Source organism: Barbus barbus (assembly GCF_936440315.1).
Source record: "Barbus barbus genome assembly, chromosome: 42".
In the NCBI taxonomy this organism is placed as follows: domain Eukaryota; kingdom Metazoa; phylum Chordata; class Actinopteri; order Cypriniformes; family Cyprinidae; genus Barbus; species Barbus barbus.
Genome location: NC_136720.1, coordinates 16,604,005 through 16,629,369, shown reverse-complemented (window position 1 = coordinate 16,629,369; position 25,365 = coordinate 16,604,005). Strand labels below are relative to the sequence as shown.

Below are 25,365 nucleotides of genomic sequence, written 5' to 3'. Positions count from 1 at the left end.
ACGAGCAAAACAATCCAAAATCATGATGTAGTGACTGACGTTTGAATATAGTATTACTTTCACATTAATTTTCCTTTAAAGGGAATGTCTATAGAGTCTGTCCAGTCATATTAGCTGCTTTACGCAAGTTTGGCTAGTAAGCATGATCCAGTTAGCAGCTGCCAATAGCATTTTGTGAACAAAAAAAAGCATCTTTCTCCATAGACGGACATTAAAAAGTAGAAATGTATGCTGTGCAAGTAGCATATATATATATATATATATATATATATATATATATTCTTTGTTGTATATTTTTACCTGTCTACTACTTCTGGGAGTCCTGCACCAAAAGCTGCCACTGAGATGAATGGGAATGGTAACGGATACCTCTCTTCAGGTATTACAGACCTCTTCTACCCAATTCTGTCAAAATCTCCCCTTGAAACCAAAAGAACAGAAAGGAACTTGTCTCAAAGAATGATGTTGAATCTTCTCACAATCTGGCATTGTTTCCCTCTAAACTGACATTAGTTTACAAAGCATTCTGTAATAAAAAATGAACAAGCAACAGAACATTCACAAACAATTAGTAAGTAGCTACTCTATTATTCCATAGTCAGAGGCAGCGGGTGTGTGGAGGAGCATATGAATATAAATATTAATTGATCTTCAGAGAGGAACAATGACTTCAGCACAGCTCAAGGAGAATTTTGTGATTTCTCGTTTGCTCAAAGACAACAGGAGCGTCTCCCATTCTCTCCTACATTCTCACACATGCACAAGAGTCTGGAGGGGATAGATAAACACAATGTAGTGTAGCTCTGGGAGAAGAAAGTCCTTCACACTCTTCTGTGCTTCTGTGAAGCGCTATGTGATGTACTGCCAGGAGAGCCACTGCTAGTAGATTTGGACACAAATGTCAGAGATTTCAGAGCCATATGTACCACACTTCTGTTTCTGAGGGACTCATCCATGAGGAACACAATGTATCTTTCTTTGTTTTCAGTTTTGCTGAAAATACTAAAACCTTTAAGGTTTAAATGGTGGAAATCACAGAATTTCACCTGCAAAGCAGGAGCCATTCTGATTACTACAACTGATACCAAAAGATGATGTTTTTAAAATCTTGCTTTATAAAGAAGAATTATAAGAAAATATTTTGAAAAATAGGTTTATTATTATTTATTTATTTAAATTTTTTATTGATTTATTTTTTATTGTAATATCATATATACAGTTAATAAATATATTATTATTTATTAGTATAATATACATTTTTATATAATTATTCAATTAAATTAATAATTAGTATTTATTACATAATATTTTAATACATTAAGTATCATCATATTTAAAATATGTGTATATATATATATACATATTATGTATACTATTTAAATCAATATTAATATATTAGAAATGAATTGATATATTGATATATATTGATGATTGAATATATTAATATTATATATAAAACATATGTAATATTAATTTTACAAAGCAGAATAAAAATAAGATATTTCGAGAAACTGATTTTCACTGTATGAAAAAACAGCTTAACATTCTTCAAAATATCTTCTTTTGAAAAAAATAATGAATGATGATTAATAAATTAATAAAATTATTCAATATTACATTAATAAATTCATAATTACATTATTATACAATTTATAATTATTAAAGTAATATCATATATATAATAAATACATTATTATTCATTAATATACTTTAAATGTATGATTATTAAAATCAAATGAATCATTTTAATTTATTAAATAATATTATATTCATAATTATTTTTACGTATATCATATTTTAAATATGCATATGTATGTATAATATTTAAACCAATATTAATATATTATATATAAATGAATAGATATTAATATTGTATATAAACATTTAATATTAATTTTCTTATTTACAAAGCAGAATTTAAAAACAATTCTGAAAAACATTTTAGTCTTCTATTGTTGTTGTCATTGTTTGTTTTGTCTTGTTTTTACTATACAAAACTCCACAGACTTTTCCTGTGGACAAAACAGTCTTGAAACAGTCTTCAAAATATATTTTCTGTGTTACAAAAAGAAAAAGGCATACTGGTTTGGAACGCCATGACGTCATTTTCATTTTTGGCTAAACTGTCCATTTATTGTTCACATACTTTCTGAATGTCTCTGAGTTTCCGCGGTAACACTAAAGCTGTTTGCATGTGCAACAATGATTTTTTTTCACTGTATGTTTTTTGTTTTATGATTTTAGCATATAAAAGTGCAACTTTGGTTTCAAACAGCAGATGTTCGGTATCTCCTCAGACCTCAGTGGAGTATTAAAGCAACAATAAACACAAACAGAGCTGCTTTCTTTATACGATTAAGATATGAAGATATCAGCTTTGACTTAAGGCATAATGACTGAGTAAACAATCATTACCTCATTTGTAATTCAGAAAAAGAGGGAAATCTGATTGTTGAGACTCAAGGGTGTTTTTTTGCGCAATATGATTCTGTAACTGCACAGTAATATACGATTTCTGTAAAAACATGAGGCAATATATAATAACACACAGTGTTGATTATTGATTATTTCCACACTGGATACAAACAAACATACCTTATCTGTTACCAGGAGGATTTGAAATCAAATAGATATGTCTGGAAGCTAATATTTTAGGGTGTGTTTATCTGTGCCATAGGCCTATCCGAATATGAATGCATATTGATACACGTTATTAGCTTCTGGTGCGTGTGTGTGTGTGTGTGGTTTGGTTTCTTCATGTTGGCAAAAGGGAGTGTTTCTCACTGCCAACAAGCCATTCAGAGGCCTGTATGGGTGACAGAGGCGGATTGGCATGGTGACGTGTTATGACAGACGGCCAGCTTTGAGCGAGTGTAGCTGTAAACCAAATACAGACATGCTGACTGCTGTATAAACACAGAGAGAAAGATAAGAAAGATTAATGATAAATATATATCTGGAGAGACACACACACACACATATTCAGAATCAGAATGAGCTTTATTGGCCAGGTATGTTTACACACAAGGAATTTGTTGTAGTGACAGAAGCTCCACGGTGCAACAGAAAGACAGCAACAGGACAGGACACAGATAATAAAAGAATAATATACAAATATACAAATAGGCAATGTGCAAAACAGCAAAAAAGAGTTGTGTGTTCCATGTTTAGTTTCAAGTGTTCATGAGATGGATTGCCTGAGGGAAGAAACTGTTCCTGTGTCTGGTCGTTCTAGTGCTCAGAGCTCTGTAACGTCGACCAGACGGTAACAGTTCAAAGAGGGAGTGTGCTGGATGTGAGGGGTCCAGAGTGATTTTACCAGCCCTTTTGCTCACTCTGGATAAGTACAGTTCTTGGAGAGTGGGGAGGGTTGTACCAATGATTCGCTCAGCAGTCCGAACTACCTTCTGTAGTCTTCTGAGGTCAGATTTGGTAGCTGAACTGAACCAGACAGTTATTGAAGTGCAGAGGATGGATTCAGTGATAGCGGAGTAGAACTGTTTCAGCAAGTCCTGTGGCAAGTTGAACTTCCTCAGCTGGCGAATAAAGTACAACCTCTGCTGGGCCTTTTTCACAATGGACTCAATGTGATTGTCCCACTTCAAGTCCTGAGAAATTGTGGTGCCCAGGAATCACACAATATACAGGTGTTTAACCTTTATATTCTCTGAGCAAGACTTAATAATTCAGTCATCATTTACTAACCCTCATGTTGTTCCAACATGAAATGGAATAGAGTGAACAACGCGTGCATTATTTCAACAAAGACATCTGTTGGGCTTGAGTTACACATGTAATAATTCAAGGAATTCAAACCCCTTTTGTCCAATGTATGCATAATGCAGTGCAGCTCCATTTAGTGGTTGTGCTTAGGGAACATATTTCCTCACTTCCTGAATGAAGATCTCTGTCTTAGCTAGGTCAGATGCATCTATTCCATGTGGTCCTCCTGTTGGCCCCTTTCAGCGTCCATTGCTAGTCTCTAGGTACTGTATAGCATACTGCTTTCACTAATTTTGAATCATGAAGAACACATGCTGTGCACAGTATGTGAAGTTTCTGTATGCATGGGAAGCCTGGATGACCTACAACATTTGACAAAATGTGCCAGGATAGAGTGTTCCAGAATACAATATGCTTGACTTGTCTTTATATTTAACTACACTACAGGCAGACAATGACAAATAGACCATAAATGATAGTGACTTTATCTATTTATGTATGTATGTATTTATTTTAGGTTTTTTGACTGCACTTGCAAATCCAAATTTAATAAATCAAGTGATTTAAAAAATATATATATATATATATTAAATTTGATTATTAAATTAATATTAAATTAATTAATTATCCATTAAAGTAAATATTTATTGAGCATTATAGTTTATAAATTAATCACAATTATTCTAATAAATATATAACATTTAATCAATATTAATATAAATAGAACACACACACACACGAAAATATTAGAAAATTTCAAATGTTGCCCACATGAAGCAATAACATAAACCAGAACTTAATATGATTGATTGATTGATTGATTGATTGATTGATTGATTGATTGATTGACTGCCAAACATTAGAACATTTTCCATTTGGCTATATCTAATGGGAAAACAAATTTCAATTCAATAAATTAAATAAATTAAAATAAAAAATAATCAATTAAAATAAATTAATGATACAAAATCTAAATATTTGACAATTAAACATTCATAATTTGATATTTACTTTAAAAATGTATTGTAATAATTAAACAATTATTAATTATTAAATTCATATCTAAAACATATACACCTGTAGTATCTAAATTAACCAATATTAATGTATGATCGCCAAAATATATATTTCCTATTATTTATCTTATTTTACAAAGCATTGTTTTTGGCAAAAATGCTCTTTTTTGGCACTTTTTAAAAAATAAAAACTGCACTAGTAGTGGAAAAAAAATACACAAGCCGGATTTGAGCTCATGCCCACATTGTGCACATGATGTAATAACCACAAGGCCATGGCTCTGACCATATACAATACGAAAAAAAAAGTATGCAGCTATACTGCATGGCATGCAGTAGCAAGTATGTTAGTATTCTATTCCAAACACACCCTCTTTGGCGCATTTTTTCTTATGTGTCTCACGACAGTTGCACAAGGGTCTGGGAGGATACGGAGGCTTTGAAAAGGCTTTAGACAGAGAGATTTGATTTGATATGTTGTGTTGGGACTGGAGAGCTTTATTCATATCGCTCTGTTATAAAATGTGCTTTTCATCAGAGAGAGCACATGCAGAGACAAGCACGGACGGAATCATCAATAAGGAATTATCGCATTTAATCCTTTGCAACATGCTGTATCTATTTATCAAGAGCGCGTATTGTGTGGCATTTTTCAAACCAAGATTCTCCTCATCAATATTCTCAAATCTCAAGTCTTCATCATTAATCTCTCACTGTTCCCTTTTGACAGCAATAATGAACGGATCGGTGTAACACCAGCCGTAGCTCTATCTTAACAGTCATTACATGTGTAACTCAAGCCCAACAGATGTCTTTGTTAAAATAATGCACGAGTTGTTCACTCAACAAAGTGAGGGTTAGTAAATGATGAATTATTAAGTCTTGTTCAGAGAATATAAAGGTTAAACGCCTGTATATTCTGTGTGTGTGTGTGTGTGTGTGTTTTCTTCCAGAGCTTGCCGAGTAAAATGACCACCAGGCGGTGAGAAATGAGCGTGTGTTGACTTTCTTCATGAGGGCTGAGAGATGACCATGAACGGCCGCTGGTCCTTCAACACCCTGGCCGTCATCTTTATCCTGCTGTCCACTGCAGGTAAGACCAGATCAAACAGGAATTGCATATTTTCTATGCAGGTTTGCATTTTACATTAGAACACAATCTCAGTCAGGCACATGCCCTCAGAAGTCATGACTTGGACGTGTTGCAGTATGAGTCACAATTTTAAGGATCTGACTTGGTAGAAACTCTTATTCAACTTTGACTTTCTCACAGTTACTGATGACTGCATTTGGACTGATTACTCGACATGAGTCATTTAAGATTGAAAACTGGCCTATTTGTTCTTTCTGCCCGACAAAGTGTGCAGTGATTTGTTAGACAAGCATCAAACACGTGCAGAGGGTAAAGTAATGTCTATGATGTCACTGAAAGCAATTCATGGGCCATCCAGCATGTGCAAAATAAACTGAAACGTCTTAAAAAGTTAGTTTACCATTTGTGTAGTAATTCCAAGAAGCAATTGCCATTTTTGGTCAGGTAATGGCACAAATATATATATATATATATATATATATATATATTTACAGATTATTATTTTATTTTATCCCCCCCAAAAAAAATCAATCCATAACCATCCTGGAATAAAAACCTGCAAACATTGTCACTGTCTTCATTATGAAGATTCGATCACATACTTAAAGCTGTGGAGTTCATACATGGTTTATTCTGGCAAATTTGACATACAAATAATCTCATCTGTACTGAAAGTCTTTTCTGACTTTTTAATAAACCTCTGGTTCAACAACTTGCATGCAATTTACATTCAACTGAATTCAATATGAATCTAATCTACTTTTTTCACTCTTCAACTTAACTCCCAGCAAAACTCACTAAATGGAAATCTTTATGCAAAGCATAAGCCGCTACTACTGTTCATCTACTCAATAGAATCTTGCCAAACATTTCATCAAATGGTCCTCAGATGAATTCAATACCTACATCCACATTTCCCATAAGACAAACAGCCAGTACAAAAGCCTCAAGCATGATTCTGCCATTATATTAAAGGCCAGGGCGATGACAGAAGTGTGTTTGGATCCAGCTCTGAAGACTATGCTGTTGTAACAGGATGTAAGAGAGGGAGAAGAACCGAATGAGAGAAATATTTAGAGAAAAATTTGTATTTATACAAATACCTTTTTTGTAGTCCCGTTCACTCGCTCTGTAATGTTTCAAGACAAGCGGAGCCAGATGTACCGCACTCAGGGGGAATTCACTAAGAATGAATTGTGCCTGTTGATAGTCGTTTATTTGCAAATGCTATTTGTGTTGTTTTAGCACCCGATTCACTAAAGGAATTATGCAAATCAGGTAACAGCCCAAACACGGCCAAAAAATTGTCTGAATGCAATTTGCACAGAGCAATTGCCAATCTTGTAAGTGAGGTTTGAACGCTAGGTTATGGATAATTCAGGAGACTACGGCAATCTGGCATATTTGACTGTACAGCATTGCTCCACTATGATATATATATATATATATATATATATATATATATATATATATATATATATATATATATATACATATACACTCCAATTCAAAAGTTTAGGATCAGTTTTTTTTATTAAAGGGTTTTTTTTTTCAGCAAAAATGCATCATTATATTGATAAAAGTGACAGACATTTATAATATTACTTTTTTTGTTGTTGTTGTTGTTGTTCAAATACATTTCTTTTCAAAGAATCCAGAAATAAAAAAATTATATGGTTTCCACAAAAATATTCAGCAGCACAACTGTTTTCAACACTGATAATAATAAGAAATCTTGAGCACTAAAGCAGCATATATATGATTTCTAAAGGAACATGTGATACTGAAAATTCAAAAGACCAAAAAATCTGATTTGCCATGACAGGAATAAATTTTGAAGTGACGTGTGACCAAGTATGGTGACCCATACTCGGAATTTGTGCTCTGCATTTAACCCATCCAAGTGCACACACACAGTATTGAACACACACCTGGAGCAGTAGGTAGCCAATGCTGTGGTGCCCAGGGAAGCAGTCGGGAGTTCGGTGCCTTGCTCAAGGGTCTCACCTCAGTCGTGGTATTGAAGGTGGAGAGAGCGCTTGTTCACTCCCCCACTGACTATTCCTGCCAGACCTGAGACTAGAAACCGCAACTTCAGGTTACAAGTCCGATGCTCTATCCATTAGGCCACGACTGCCCCTTATAATTAATTTAAATGATATTAATATTAAGAAATTATATTTTTAAATATATTAAAACAAATATTTTAAATTGTAATCTTACTTCACAATATTACTGTTGTTACTGTGTTTTATTTATAAATAAAAGCAGCCTTAGTGAGCATGTGAGACTTGAAAAAAAAATTCAAAGTCATACCAACCCCAAAATATTTAATAGCATTATGTATATATTTTTGCATAAAAGTTGATATTTACATATAAATGTAATTTTGTGGCTGTTTTTGACTGCCAAAAAGCAAAGATTTTCTTTATAAACAATTCAATTAAACCAAGATTCTTAAAATTCTTAAAAGATTGTAAAATTCTTAAAAGATTGTAAATGCAATGAAAATATTTTTGTTGTGATTAATACATTAAATGCTAATTTATCAAATTTGATACATACACACATTTTTATCATTATTATTACATATTTTGTCTAAAGGTTTAGTTTCAATAAACTTCAAGTTACTCAAAATGTCACATTTCAATGCATTTAGCATCTGCTTAAACTGGATTGAGAGTGTTTTTATGCTAAATTAGTGCACACTGATGTGGCACGACTGTTTAGTGAATTCACCCCAGGATATTTCAACAGACAAGCGGAGCCAGAAGTATCACACACAGACTTTTGAGAATGTTTATATAACTCCTGAGCCATATCTCACCCGACACAGAAGAGATAAATATCTCAAATGAAGCGAAACCTGTCCCCAAAGTGAGCATGGCAAGAAGCAGAGAACAGAGTTCTTTTTTTTTCCACAAACCTAATGGCTGAACATCATGGAGAAATGGCGCACAGTGTCATTCTTAAACCATTTTGCTGCCATTCTCCAGTGAGTGCAGTTCATGTTAATTCTAACATAGACTTACACAATTTCCCAAAAGTTACTTGAGAACAAAACCCTTATTCAAACATCTGTGAATATTTAATATTTCTTTCATGCATTGTTCTTTGCAGTCATGTAACTAGTTATAATGAGCGAGAGCTACAGTCCACCGTCATTATAAAACACAACCAGGTAGATCTGCACTCTCTGCCAGAAAACACATGCTGACTCCCACAAGAGGGTGAACTTTCACCTTTACGACTCCACACAGCTCGTGTTTGGCTTCATGAGGCATTCTACCCCATCCAAAATCTGCCGTTCCCTGAGGTTAATAGTCATAAACCTATCCATTTACGGTAACGTGAGTATCCTTAAAACATTTAGTAGACTCTCTTGACTAAGCTCACTTCAATAAGCAAGAAAGAGTTTGGTAATTATCTTTGGTTTTATCTGAGCAAATGTCTTGTGTGACTTTTGTATGCAAAGAGATGTCATGGTGCACTTTTTAGCATTCAGACATATCTCTCTCAGCTGAATCTGAAAGAGCAGAAGTCTGAGGAAGAGCACTTGCCAAGCTCAGTGTTAAGTAGGTCTGGGTACCGGTTCTATGGTTTAAAAAACACCTGAACTAAATGATTTATGACTTTTGGTTATGTTTACGGTTCCTGAATGTGCATTCTTCCACCAACACGTAAAAAAACACTGTACTTTTGCACTTGTATAGAACCCAGGAATTCACAAAACATACAGCAGACACAACAGTTTGGTTGTTTTTCAGTGAATCAAAAACTTATGTCTGAATGGCTACTGAATACATTTTTCTCACTTACTGAGCACAAGTCATTAAATCAGTGTTGCTTTTGACTAGTTGTTTATATGACCATGTTTATTTACTGATAACACATTTGAGTTTTATTGCATAAAGGAGTTATTATACTCTAAAAGTGACTTAATTATTCAATGAACAAATAAACAAGTGAACAATGTTTTTATTCATTCAGGATTAATTAACAGATTGCATTAACACACATTTGTGCTGAATTAAAAAGATGAATTTAAAAAAAATCATGGTGTTGCTCTTTGCATATCTATTTTGTTGAAGACTAAAATATTCTCATCATTTGTCATCAGACTGCTGAAGGCAGTAAAGATTACATCACTTATTTACAAATATTTATTTTACTAATGAGACTAACGCCAAACCAACATTAAGCTATGGAAGCCTGTTTCCACCTTAGAGTACATGATAAAAATGGTAATCGTGAGAACAAGTTAAAAAATAATAAATAAAGTCACACTGTGAAACATAAAGCCACATTGTGAGACATAAAATCACAATTAAAATACATTAAAAACTGTAATATTGTGAAATAATATTACAATTTAAATGAGCTGTTTTATATTTTAATAGATTTTAAAATGTAATTTATTCCTGTGATGACAAAGCTGAATTTTCAGCATCATTACTCCAGTCTTCAGTGTAACATGATCCCTCAGAAATCATTCTAATATTGATTCGGTGCTCAAGAAACATTTCTTTTTATTATCAATGTTGAAAACAGCTGATAATAAAATTGCTGATAATAAAACAGCTGATAATAAAACTGAATATTTTTTGTGAAAACAGTGATGAATTTTTGATAAATAGAACGTTTGAAAAATCAGCATTCATTTGAAATGGAAATCTTTTCTAACAATAGAAAAAAAAATTATCGACCCCAAATCTTTGAACAGTAGTGTAAACACCAAAAATGATTTCTGTGGTAAACTTCGGCCCTCAAAGAGGCAGCCATACATGATTTTATGGGTTGATGTTATGGTACCTGTTAGAAAGGTGTTTGTCCGCCTGGGCACATCGCACATACATTCGCATTTCATTCTCACTTTATTTCTGGTGAAATGAGCATGAACCAAGGTGTTGCGTGTCAGCACAGAAAACCATAGTGGGTGCTGATCATGTGGCGTACCAAAATAAAAACACTTAAACACTCCCGCTGCCACAGTGGAAAATAGAGCGAAAAAAATCTCCAACAGGTGGTTTTCATTTCACACCCCAGCCTTTTCTTTTGTTCTTTTTCCCCCTTTCCAAATATGAGAGACCTGCCTTATTGCCTGACTTTTTGGTTGATGGATACATAGCCTGAGCACTGCCAAATAACTTCCCCTGTAATACTGAGCTCTTTATAGGGTCAAAGGTGGCACTGGAGGGCTCTCTGGCCCACACTACTGTCAGCGCTGATTTATTCCAATCATTACCAGGCTCTCTGTATGCCTGCGCACTCACGTAATTGAAAGTTTTGGTCATTAGCAAGGGGTCAAATGCGGCAAACATTAAATTGTTTCCTGAGTCATAATATTTTTTGCCTCTCTTATTCAACTTCGATTCACGGCAATTAACATTAAAAGCTCTTGTTTCTATTCCAGTTCTTGCGAGTCTTTTCCAAGCCAGAACCCCTTCTCTGCTCATTCATTGTGAATCAGAATAATTGCCTTGAAATAACTGTAAAACTTAAAAAAAAAATAATAATAAAATAGTCCACCCTAAATTAAAAATTGCTGACATTTTATTCACTCACAGGTCATCCAAGATGTAGATGAGTGTTTCTTCATCAGAATATATTTGGAAAAATGTAGCATTACATCACTTGCCCACCAATGCATCCTCTGAATGGGTGCCGTCAGAATTAGAGTCCAAACATCTGATAAAAACATCACAATACAAAAGTAATCCACACAATCGATTAAAATCTTGTGAAGTAAAAAGAAAAAATGTTTGTAACAAACAATTTCATTGTACTAAAACATATATCCTCTATCAATAATGCTCCTATCTCCAGTGGAAAAAGTTATCTCGTCTGAATCAGGAGAGAAATATGCACAGATCAGGCACTGTTTACAAGTGGAAACGGTCTAAAATTGTTCTAAACAAATCCGTAAAGTGGATTTTGATGTGAGAGGACAACAGGGGATGGACTTTTTCACTGGAGGAAATGTTCTCAGATTTTGTCCAGAACTGACAGTTTAAAGTTAAAAAGCCTTAATGATGGAGTTGTTTCTTACAAACAGAGATTTTCAGACATTATTTGACAGACTCTCAGGTGTACAGTTCAGAGCAAGAACGCCTCCGGCACAAATATTAATACACTGTGCAAACGGACAGCGAGGTCCATCAAATTCACAGAGAACCAACTCTAGTGTTCCTGTCCATTCCACTTACCAATAGTGCATTCTCAGACAGCTCTCATCTATATGCAAATGACGGCACGGTGCTTTCTTCTTTTCCGTAAGGCTCAATATGAAGCTTTAGAGATGAGCAGGTGCACTTTGAGAGTGAGTCTATGGACATTGCTGTTGAGCACAGAATTTTACATTGAGAAAAAGAGGAATGGCCAAGATACTTGATCATTCATTAGCCGTGCCATTAGAATGTTTTCTAAGACTCTGTGAACTTCATTATCTGAGCAATTACTGGTGCCAAGATTGTTTGACAGTGAGTTAGTTCATGAGTTGAGAAGCTCTCCGCTTTGGAGCGAGACAAACATGTTTGTTATGTCACTTATGATATTAAAAACTCTCACTTTTACAGTGCTTATGGTTGTGGAGTTGAAATGTGCCACATGACAGACTTCAGAAAGTCAGAAAGGACGTATTTAATGAATCTGCCAGCGTTTAGCAGCCAGAGCTCTAATTACTGAAGACATGAAAGATCTGCTCCGTAAATCTCTCCCTCTGTTCCACCCCAATAATCTCTATCTTGCACATATCAGAAGTCATTCATCCTACCTTGAATCGGATCACGAGCTGTTTGAAATCACTCAGCTCTATCGACCCATGAAAGACTTGCTTTATTCACTCATACTGCACCATTTTATCTCTCCGCAGCTCTCTCTGCACACTTCAGGGTGTGTGAGCCTTACTCCGACCACAAGGGACGCTATCACTTTGGTTTCCACTGCCCTCGACTCTCGGACAACAAGACCTACATATTCTGCTGTCACCATAACAACACGGCCTTCAAGTACTGCTGCAACGAAACTGAATTTCAGAGCGTGATGCAGCTCAACCTCACCACCAACTCTGACGGCTTTGCCCACAAGTGAGTAACTTTTTTGCTAGCATACACTTTGCTTTGTTGGGCTCTTAACCATAACAATAATAAAATAAAAATAATATTCAAAAATAAATCATGTGTGGAGTCTTCACATTTTTTAAATGCTGATAATTGTTTATTTGCATAAAATGTTTGATTATTTATTTATATATATTTATTTATTTATTTTGTCAACTTATATTAGATGCCATTTGAGTAACACTGACTAAAATTATTATGACATGATAAAATATTGACAATTTTTCAAATAAATATATAATAAAATACTGTATCAAGTATAACATTGTAAAATATGATTATCATACAGAAGAAGATATATTAAAAATATGCAGATTCATCTTTAATTGACTAAGTTAAACTATGGTTTCAGTAAAATAAAACAATTGTATAATTGATTCATAATTGCAATTTCTAGATTTCAAAAAAAAAAAAGGTAAATATTGCGTTCAAAATATTTAATATATGAAAGTTGTCATTAAAATATGAAGTACATATTAAGCTTATCCTATATATTCATTTTGTAAATATTTTAAGCAACCTCTTTGAAAATCCTTGAATTAAATGACACTAATAATTTTTAATAGATTAATAAACATATGATTAATGAGAGATTAATAAACGTATTTTAATTTGCTTATACTGAGAAAAACTAATAACTGAAAGTGATGTATGATTGTATTGTCGTGGCCAAATATTCAAACAAATTATTAATTTTGAAAATTGAGTATAACTAACTAAATTTAATGAATAGGCATGATATAATACTGACAGTTTTAAATATATTTTTGTCAAAACACAAAAACTCTGACTAAAAAAATAGATGCAGTTGCAGAAAATTACACTGTTTTAAGCATATTCCTCACACTTATATAGTGAGTATACCAATTACTGCATGCGATAGTCTCCATCTCCATTTCAAACTCTTCACAGCTTTAAACATGGCAAACAACCTCTGGTGTTGCTATTGTGTGAAATAATTAGCAATTCTCTGAACATTTCTTATCCACACTTTCTCTTCTGGTTTTTATTTTATTTATTGTGTGATAAGAGATAAAAGATAGACAGTGTAATCTGCCCTCAGCGCACACTTCTAAAAATGGGCCTTGATTAATCCTTCCTACATATTCATTCTTAGCTGGTCCATCCGTCCAAAACCTATCACAGCCAGCCTGCACCCAACCAAAACTCCTTCTGACAGGGTCCTGACCTGTACACTGTGTTGTGAAAGCCCTCCCTGTGCTGTAATGACCACAGAAGGTTAGCAGTGCCGTTCAGATTTTCCCACAGGCTGTTAAAGTAACAAAGTCTGAAAAATGACTCCCGGTCTCTGGTGCAGTGAACCAGACCAGAGATCAGTAGAGTGACACCTTTCTTCTGAATATCATCACGGCTTGTTTATCCCTCCATCTGACTGAGAGGGAGGTTAGAAAAATGTGACAAACAGATGGACTTGCTTATTTGCAGCAGGCCTGATTGTGTCTGCCATCCTCAGACATATGCAAACATGGATCAAAATGCATAATGCAGCAGATTCAAATCACATGCATGCAAAAGATACGGAAATATCTGACAGTACAGGTTAAATGCAGGTTCATTTAAAATATTTTTCATTAAATCAGGGGTTTACAAACTTTTTGATGTCAAAAGGCCTGCAAATATCATTACCCACCTGTGAGGGACCACCTAAAATATAAAGGCAGCTATTTATTTTTTTTATATATACAGACCCATTTATACTGTGTAAGAAAAATATGTGATGATATGAAACCTTTCAAAATTCAATCACTGTAATTGGCCAGAAATTAAGTATATTATTAAGTTAAAATGTATTAATATACTTTATTAAGTATAGAATGTGAATATAAATCAAGTGAATATCATATTGAAGGAGAGAACTTAGAAATAAGCATTTTTCACAAAATATATGCATATGTGTGTGTGTGTGTGTGTGTGTTATGTGTATGTGTATAGTTGTAAATAGAAAAGAATAAACAAACATGTTTTATAAGAAAATACTATTATTTAATTAATAGTTAATAAGTTGTTAATATAATATGTACATTACTTTTATTCTAATATATATATATTTTTTTTTTTACTATTTTGTAAATATTAAGTGTCATGAATTCATTTTTTAATCACCTCCTAATCTTGAATATTTTAGCACATCCATGACTAGGAAATTGCATGAATGCATTAGAAAAGGATTTGAAAATGTCAGCACAATATCTTTATAAAAACAAAAGTGATGTATGATTGTACTGTTGCTGCCTGCGTCAGCAGTTTCCGAAACATCTCTGTTGATGCCTGCTGTGTGCACAATTTCATAATCACTATTCCCGAGTGAACCATACATCTAGATCAAATTGTCTGTTCCAATGATGAAAGAATTCCTCTGACAATAAGCCTCTGACAATCTCCGCAGGCTGCAATATCTTACTCAGTCACAGCCTCAGGTGTATGCATGAAAAACCAAGCCCTGTTGTTTCAGTCAAGCTTCTCTGCGAGAAACATGGCAGTACTAATCCAAAACAAATCAATTAATCTTCAACCCCACGATGGGACTTGAACAATGAAGCAGTGACATAAAGGCCAGTCTGTCACCATGCCCTGACCCAGGTCAAGCATGAAAATTTTATTTCAACACTCAAGATCAGATTGATCCCTCTATAGAATCCCAAACCACTGGGTAGCTGTGCAAAGTCTGCCCAACCTGCACACTATCCAAAGCAATCAGAAAGGCCAGTGAAAAGCAATTACAGCACTTTACTTCCACTGCATGGGCACTGACCTCTCTTTTCATTGCACTGGTTGATTTAAATGAGGAGAAAATCAGGCCCATTCTTCCTTGTAATGATATGATTATTCCTGTTTCCTTTTTTCCCCTTCTTTGTAGAGCATAAGCACTGCCACTAACTTCCATCATCATCCTTTCTTTCGCTTTAGTAACTACACCGCTCTCATCGGCGTGTGGATTTATGGCTTTTTCGTCATGGTCCTCCTGGCTTTGGACTTCCTGTACTATTCAGCTATGAACTATGAGTTGTGCCGGGTCTACCTGGAGAAATGGGGTCTGGGAGGACGGTGGCTCAAACAGGCCAGGAGTCAATGGCACAGCGTGGCTCAGGAGGGTGAACACAACATGGGAACAGGCCTGAGCCAGCACCACCATGCGCGGCACAGTTTGAGAGGAGAAGCACAGAGCCCTACGCTCTTGACCTTCCAGACCTCAACAGCCTGGTGAGTCAACCAATAGGGATAAAGGAGAACTCCCAGATAACTAAACACCCTTATGTTATGTGCAGAGAGTCAATGTAGCAGAACACTAACGTATTTCTAATCTTGGCTATCGGTGGACCGTATGGAAGCCCGTTTTCGCCACTGAATAAAAAATAAAAAAGGGAATTGCGACTTTTTATCAGACAATTCTGACTTTTTTCTCTTTTTTCTAAACTTGCAATTATAAGTTCTAAAGTGAGAATTGTGCAATATAAAGTCGCAATTTTGTTTATTAACATTTATTTCATAATGATATTTCCCCCCATTTTAAATTCTTATTATCCAATGAAAGGTTAGATTTGTGATTTAAAAAAAAATAAAAGATCAGAAGGATTAACAATGCAGATTAATTTTCACAGCCCTCTTTGATTATATTTACCAAGGGTGCCGATATTTTTGGTCATGACTGTATATATGGCTCATACAGAGCTTATGGCCTGTCCACACCACAATAACAGTGCAGAGGGATAAAATTGTTGGAATGGAATGACTTTCAGAATGTTTTTTTGTTTTTTTTCCAATCTTAAAACAATAACAGCCAAATAGAATTGATCCTGCTTTAAAGAGCTCAAGCATTCAAAATGGCATTCAACCTTTATGACTGCAGCATGCACTTATAATAAACAGAATGATATTGTGCATTGGTGTGGACACTAATAAAGAGTATTTATCATTATAGTTATATCAAAGAGTCTTCAGGCAAATCAACCAAACTAATGAATGTGAATGGACAATGAGACTAAATTGATGTCATTTCTGCAATATCCATCTTGTAGACTGCGTATATACGAGACTAAATATTTGTTGTTTGTTCGCACGTGATCTCTGTACTTCATGTAGAGGAAATGTGTTAAAACTGTGTAGCAGATCCTTCAACATCTGGTAGGTGTTCCTAGTTCACAGTGAGCATTGGTGATTTTCAAGTAGACTGACGTCTGATAAACACTAGGATACACTTAAAAGACTTAAAATTTACCAGCTGAGCATACATGGGTAATAAAAGAAGGGTGTAGAGCTGACCTTCCCAAAAGCCTGCAAATTCTTGGCTCAAGAAGAGGAACTACTCAGACACCACAGAAATCGTTTCAGATGAGATTGAAGGGGAAACTTCTACCCACTGCAGGTGTTGGCCACATGAGTCTCTGATGGCTAATCTGGCTCAGTATGAGGTAGCATTTGCTCTGCCATCTGTTGCATCTGTCGCTGACTGTTGCCTGACATGACCTTGACATGGCGACCCTTGGTCGCCCCTGTCAAAACAAAGCCATTGCACCTTTGCCCATGCAATATTGTAAAAAAAAAAAATTTATACTGTAGGACGCTATCAGCATTCTTGAATCAAATACTACAAAATACTTACCAAATGACAAATGAATTGCTTTTGTCGGAAGGCATTACAGTGTCTTGTCTGTATGATATGCTACATACATATTTCCTGTCACACTATGATAGTACTTTCAAAATCAAGATATCAAGAAATCAGTGCTGTTAATCGTGACTTAAAGGGACAGTTCACCCAAAAATGAAAATTCAGTCATTAATTATGCACCCTCATGTCGTTCCAAACCCGTAAGAGCTTCGTTCATCTTCGGAACACAAATGAAGATATTTTTGATGAAATTCAAGAGCTTTCTGACCCTGCATAGACAGCAATGCAAGTGACATGTTCAAGGACCAGAAAGGTAGAATATCAATAGAATAGTCCATGTGACATCAGTGGTTCAACCGTAATACTATTTGCGTACAAAGAAAACAAAAATAAGGACTTTATTCAACAATTTCTTCTCTTCCATGTCAGTCTTCGATGCACGTTCACAAGAGTACCACGACAAATACTTGTGGTGCTGCTGACAAAAAACACCATTGACATCTGTCTTGGCTCTTACCCAAGATATCACCCAGATTGCACAAACTGACAGACAAGAAACGTAAAAGCCGGAAAAAATTACAACGTACGTCCAAATCTTGAGTTATTTTTTAAGCTAGTTTTTTTTGGCCAGTCATTTTGAAATGCAAACCGAACTCTGAAACAAGCCAATGAGCTTTCCATTCTCTCATTCTCGCCCCTCCCATTCCACACCTGTCCTGTCAACTGAGAGAGAAACGTCTGGAGGCAGGCGAGTGGAATCTAGCGTGTAATATGATGATGATGCATCTCGCACTTTGAAGATCCTGGAGAAATGGAGCTCTTGCAGCTCAGAGATAAGACAGATGGATACACGAGCGCAATAAGTTTGTCTGGCTTTTTGACTCCAAAAGAATTTCGAAGGATAAGGTTAATTGAATATTGGCAAACTTGAGATGTAATTCACAACAAAGCATTTGAAACGCAGCTTCTCCCATGTCTGCGTTCACGATGGTTGTGCTAAAATGTGCTTCAATCAACACCCTGAGCTTATACTACAAATGACAGGACAATGATCACTTTAAAAGTGGATAGCAATCTCAACAGCGCTGACATAAAGCCCAAAATGTAATTTAATATGCAAGTGAAATTACATGATTTTCTCTGCCCCTTTCTGCCTGGTTGATCTTCATCATGTGTGTGTTGTGCAGGTGCTGCTAATTAAAGTCCTGCACCTGCATGCTGTTGACAGGAGATCATTTAGAAGTTAAAGCCTCCCTATGCCCTCCTTTAGACTGTCTACTGTGTCTAGATTCTCTTCCAGCTAGTCAACTATTTTTGAATGATTATTTAAAAAAAAAAATCAAAAATTGTCATTACTTTGAATTTGCAGGCACACAAATTATTATCTCAAAACCCCATTATCTCAAACCCCCATTTGTGTAATATGGAATTTAGTTGGAGTCTAGATGGATTTTTCCAAATCTAAGCTGCAGCAGAAAATTAGCCCATTGAATCACCAATGTTAAAGCAGTGGTTCTCAACCTTTTTGACTCAAGATCATATTTAAAAGTCCCCCAAGATATTTCTGGTACTTACAATGAAATAACAAAGCTACTATTTTTCATTTTTAATCAAACTGAGGGTGCAAATATATTAAAAGAACACTGCCCTGCATCATTTGCTGAATGAAATACAATACTTGCTTCTTACTAATTTTGGGGTGCTGATTTTAAAAAAAGAATAATAATTGTGCCAGTTTTTCCTCTAGCACTGCACACTTTCTCACAAAATATATGAATTTATTTTGTAGAATTTTTGCTTTTGACCACCATTTGTAAGGTTATGAAGTCTTGTGTTGTATTTTGTCCATTCTCTGCTGATTTTCACATGTATAGATGATTCTGAAGATAACATTTTATAGTCCTGATTTCCACTTTTTCTATTTTTTTTCTAGATTGTAAGTTAAATTATACATTTAGTCATTTGTCATATGTTTTTGTAATTTAAACCGAAACTTTTGACAACACTGACTTTTAGTCTATGAACAAAGACAGAAATTAGCTAGCAGCAATATAAACATTGCACTGGGGTTCACAGGCAGTAATAACAGTCTACAGGTGTCTAATACAAGTGGTCATCAACTTGGGGTGGGTACATTTTGATAATAGTGTAATTTCCGAGTATAATTTGAGGGGTCAGATTCATTCTCATAGTAAGAGACAACAATAATCAAATATCCTGCTGGGTATGCCAAACGAAAAACACTTGTTCTACATGGGCTTATCAGAGTTATGTTTAGAGTTTTACAGTGAACAGTACATCTACCTGCAGGCTGTGGACTATTGTTGGAAGCAAACCAAATAGCGTCACTGAATAAAATTATTTTTTTCATAGAATTGCATAAGAGAGAATCCATCTGATAATAATTAAACAATTTCCCGACCAGTGGTGAGTGAAGATAGCGGTTTCCCGTAGCTTTCGTGATTGCATTGCTTGTCTGTTTTGGAGTTTTCTCATCATGGTTCCAGATGGCATTGGTATTACGTTGGCAGATCCAGGTTTTTTTATATAAATAAAGAAATTAAGAAAAAATGGGAATATTTTGAATACCCTAAAGGCTTTAATGAAATTACAGACAATTGCTGGCTTATGGCAAATGCATCATTACATCTTCAACAGGCATTTAATAAGAATAATGAGGCGGTAAGCGACGTTAGGAGCACAAGCCTTTAAGCCAATTAAAATGCGTAAAAGGCTGAGAATTTGATACACTATGCAAACCCGACACTCAATTTTCATTATGTAATAGAGTGTAGCAGCAAGCATTGTTTTAAAATTACCAGATAATTTGCCTTTGATACTGAGAGCCGAAGTCCTCTGAAATTCAAACATATTAATTTTGCTATTTCTCTTTGAAAACTGATATTTTGGATTTGAATGTCACCAACTCGGAGCACTTCCCATCAGAACGCCTCTGCCTCATTTCCCAAAACAATCATCTCTCAGGGTCAGGGGTTGTGGAGTGGAGGCAGGCCCAGTGGGGGCAGTTGATATTTCTATTGCACACAGAGGACTGTGCTCATCTTGTGTAAATATCTCAGCATGAAGTGACTCACCATTGTCTCGGCTCTCATACGCACAGAGTTTGGTTTGATTTAAGACCTTCTTTCTTTCAGATATGTAGTCATAATCAGCTGCTTCTGTCTGCTTTTCAAATTAACTTTAAATACAATTTTTTACTATTACTATCACAGGGCTAAACAAAAATGATAGCTCACTGACCCCCGAGGCCAATGAGAGAGAGTTTTGAGGCTAATGAATATTTTATATTCACTGATTTAGTTGATAATTCATTTTTATGCTATGCAACTTACTCTTCTACTGATATTGTCAAATGAGGTTTTGACCCAATTTTGAAATTGACGTGATTGTCTTGACAAAAACAGTGGTGGAAAACCATATCAATCCATAATGGAGCCACAAGCAGCATTATATAATAGGCAGCTTGTTGCAAATATTCTTTTTGTTAAGTACAATTTTTTTTACTGAACATAAAAGTAATAAAGAAAACTTAATATTTGAACAAATAAATGAATATAAAAACAAATATAAATATATATATATATGGTAATTAAAGTATTTTTTTTTAAATAACTCTAAAACATAACACAAAGCATAGCAAAATTTAAAATACAGCTGAAACACATGTAAAAAAAAGTACACTAGTATTACAGATTTTTTTAGGATGTATATATTAATAATAATATATCTAGCTTTTTATAACCATGTTTTCTTTTTGCAAATAGTTTTTTTAGGATATATATTATTTATTTATTGCTAAAAACATTTAATATTTACATTTATATGTTACATTTAAAGCAACAGGCACCTATCTTCAACAGGCATGTAATGAAAAGCAGAGCACGTATATTCATAAAAACCTTTTTTTTTGAGCCCTTCTAATATCAATGCTATTCTCACAGTTTTTTCTTTTGGAGGAGGGTGTGAAGACCAAATCTGGAGAGCTCCATTTTGAGTATTTTCCAGGATGCCTGTGGCGTTAAGGGAAACCTGTGTGTGACATTTCAACTGCATGAACAGTGGTGTGTTCTTCAGAGGCGTGTTAAGACCAACAAACCTGTCTGTGCTCCTGGCCTACATTGCTTAAAAGCGTTCTGTAATGCATTATAAATGAGCACGGCGCTCAGTGCAGACAGCCCCTTCTCTAAAGTAGGCCAAAGCTCTGGACATTCCCGAAACTTTCGCCAAGACTAAATTCTTAAAAATCTGACCACATCCAGAGGAGTGCAAGGATCAGTTAGTCGAATGAAGTCAGGCATTCATCATTACAAACAGGATTAGCTTGTAGGAACGAGTTGATTAAATGTTCTGTCTTTATCTGACATTTCCATTTATGAGACTCACAAGTCTCACTCGAGTGGCAGTGGGATCTAAATGTTTATGCTCTTTCTAAGTAACTCAAGTCAAGTGTACCAGCAGTCAAGTGCACGCTCAAGCTCTGCCAAGATGGACATTTACTAAACAACACTTCCAGAGAGAACATTTTTAGCTTTTATCCAAATCAACTAACAAAAGCAATTCTTTAAGAAACCAGCAACATTCATAAGATATTTGCTATTATTAATTACAAACTCACATGACTTTCTTCCTTCCAAGAAACACAAAAGCAGTTTTTGAAGACATGGTCAATATTTTTTTCAATATAATTATGGGAAATGGAAAAGAGCAACATAAATGTACAAATGCGTGCTCATTGGTTGATTTCTTGCTTATTTGTATTTGTTTAACAGCTGACCTTTTTTGTTGCCCACACCTATTCAGGTTACCATATTTAAAGACTTTCAAGTTTGAAAGTTTTTGACATCCTGACAAAGACTGAAAAGGTTTGTCAATCATTAAATATGTTTTGAGAACGGTGTACTGTTCTTTTCTTTTTTTCATAAAGCAAAAATTAAGGTTACAGTGGAAGTATTTTATAAAAGCACTTACCTAAATTATTCCTTTAAATAGTTTGAACTATAAAGCTGTTCTCCTCATTTTAGGTTCATGTTAGAGTTTACTGGTTATGTTGCCATGGCAGCAAAGTTGTAAAATTAGATGGCTTTACACAGGATTGTTTCACACTAAAATCATGTTAACATGCATGTTGTTTATGTCTTGTGGTTATACTTTTGACACAGTGAGCATTTTAACATTTACAGATTGGAAACTTGCATCAACATTATGCAAGTGCTGTCACTTTAAGACGAAATTGTATTGAACATACTTGTACTGAACTTCTATTGAACCCACACAAGTGTGTCACATCAGCTCGTATTTATAGAGAAAAGTATGTTTACAGAGTTCAGCTGAGGTTCCCAAAATAAATTATATTGATTTTGTTTATGAAAGTTTTGGGAAGGATCTGTGTTGTGTCACTTCTGTATTAGGCCTTATTAGCAATCCAAAGTCTCTCTGTACGGTGATGTAGATCAGCTTGTAAACAGATTGTTTGTGAACGCAAGGCTCAATCGTGCTCCGGCTTGCCCATGGCTACAGAGCTGTTGTCTGATTATAGTAAAGCATCCACAAGGGCATAATCAACACATCCGTTCCACTGGGAGATCCTGTTTTCCCTTTTAAGATCATCATACATCACTGACAGAGAATACATGCTTGCATTCTAAAAAGTATTTAAAACTCTTAATAAAACTTCTGATGCCTCCATGAGCCACAACAAATATGGGTGTCAATGGACAGATCTTTATAATAAGATTATTTAACATTTTAATCTTGATCTCCTCTCTCTCTCTCTGTTTCTCTAGATTTTGATCCCAAGGATATACATTGAATGACAAAGGAGGAACAGCCAGGAAATGGAAATTTAAATTCAGAGACTCTTTTCCTGGTCCCATCTACATTTAGGGCACGGACTGTGCCGGCTACCTCCTGCAGCTCTGCTGGATGGCATTTTCTCCACATGAAGACGCTGATGCTGAGACTGACAGCTGCAAATGAGTTTCTCTGCCCAATCAGAGGAGGCTTGTTCAGCTGGATCTACTTTTCGACAGCTGTTGAAGGACTTTAATGAGACTGTTGTCTTAGATGCCCACTACCTTGCCTTGTCATTTCGGAAGTTAGGACTTAGATGCAGGGAAAAGGAATTTTGCGAAAAGATAGAGAAGAGGCCGTTGTGTCCATAAATCTCTATATGTCATGTTTGCACAGCTCTGAAGCCATTGGTTGGCTTTTCTTGAAGTAGCGAAAAAGATTATTTTGATTTCAGTTTGTCCCAATAGGATCAAACACATCCGTTTCAAATTTAAGGTGCGGTCACATTTACCTTTGTTCTGTGAAGTTTTGTGGGCAAAATCCAGACATTTTAGGGCGAAATATCATGAGGGAGAAATGTTTTTCAATGCATTTTCCCATCCATGTTGACCAACAGGTTGGTTTGGAAGCATATAAATATAAACTATAATAGGCAATGGACCTTTGTTGTCCACAAAATTTTGCAGAATTTTCGCTAATATGACCAAACCTATAGACTACTTTGGATTAAACATGATTTGGAATTTTCTAATTCTGTTTCCAAGAAGTGGCATCACCATCTCAGAATACTTTGCAACCACTGAGATTTCAGGATGGGGAAATCATTTCTACATAAAGAAATAGATAATAAAGAAGAACATTCATTTATTCACTATAAGAACCTGAAACTTGACTTCATGGAGTGTAGATCTGGATAGTCAGATGCCTGTGGGTCACTTCATTGTAGAAATACAGCAACATCATGTTTTATCCTTATTGAACTTGTGCACCGAGTCGAAACCAACTAGACATAGGTAATAGTAGCCACTGTTAGGCTGTGAGTATTCACCTGCAATAACACACAGCGTTGTGCTGAGTTGTGTTGTGTATAGAGGAGAACTTGTCGTGATCTTGTTTATCTATTTAAGGTGAAACTAATAGTTTTCCCCTCATTGAGGGAAGAGAGATGTGTTATGTTTTGGAGTAATAAGTTATAATGGTTATAAATTGCCTTACGGTAAATCTGTAGTCAGAGGTGGGTAGAGTAGCCAAAAACTGTACTCAAGTAAAAGTAAAAGTACTTCTAGAAATATTTACTCAAGTAAAAGTAAAAGTAATAGTCTGAATAGTTACTTGAGTAAGAGTAAAAAAGTATCGGATAAAAAAACTACTCAAGTAGTTAGTTACTAGTTACTTTGGATCATATAGGTACTGAATATAGTCTATTTTTATTTAGATATATAGATTACATTTATGTAATGTGTATGTGCATACACACACACACACAGCCGTTCAAAAAAAATAAAATAAATATATATATATATATTTTAATGTAATTTATTTCAGTGATGCAAATCAGAATTTTCATCAGCCTTTACCCCAGTTTTCAGAGTCACATAATCCTTCAGAAATCATGTTGATTTATTATCAGTGCTGCTCTTTTTAGCTTTCTATTCATCAAAGAATCCTGAACAAAATGTCACAGGTTTCAAAAAATATTAAGCAGGGAAACTGTTTCCAACACTGGTAATAAATCGATATATTATAATGATTTCTGAAGGATCATATGACTCCGAAAACTGGAGTAACAGCTGATGAAAATTCTGATTTGCATCACTGAATTAAATTATATTTTAAAGTAAATTAATTATGTATTATGCTATAACCTCTGACACTGAAACCTCTGAAATCACATGACTGCTCTGAACATAACGAAACAAATGCATAGTGACGGATCTTCTGTTCTGCAAAATGTAAACAAATGTAGCCTATATT

The 25,365-nt window shown here is 34.9% G+C and overlaps 1 protein-coding gene across 2 annotated transcripts in view; it reads left to right on the top strand.

Moving 5' to 3' along the window:
• The window catches only part of LOC306861303 (protein shisa-like-1a), a gene marked incomplete at both ends in the record, with an annotated part of 29,248 nt that extends 4,364 nt beyond the window's left edge, over positions 1-24,884 (top strand). The window contains 4 exons of one of the 2 annotated variants that reach the window (XM_079403504.1): positions 5,693-5,832; positions 12,704-12,917; positions 15,879-16,172; positions 23,385-24,884. In XM_079403504.1, coding sequence (XP_079259630.1) covers positions 5,766-5,832; positions 12,704-12,917; positions 15,879-16,172; position 23,385 — 576 coding nt within the window. Of the gene's footprint in view, positions 1-5,692; positions 5,833-12,703; positions 12,918-15,878; positions 16,177-23,384 lie in introns of those variants that run through there. The other variant, XM_079403503.1, reaches the window with a different exon arrangement.
• Between the last annotated feature and the right edge of the window lie 481 nt (positions 24,885-25,365).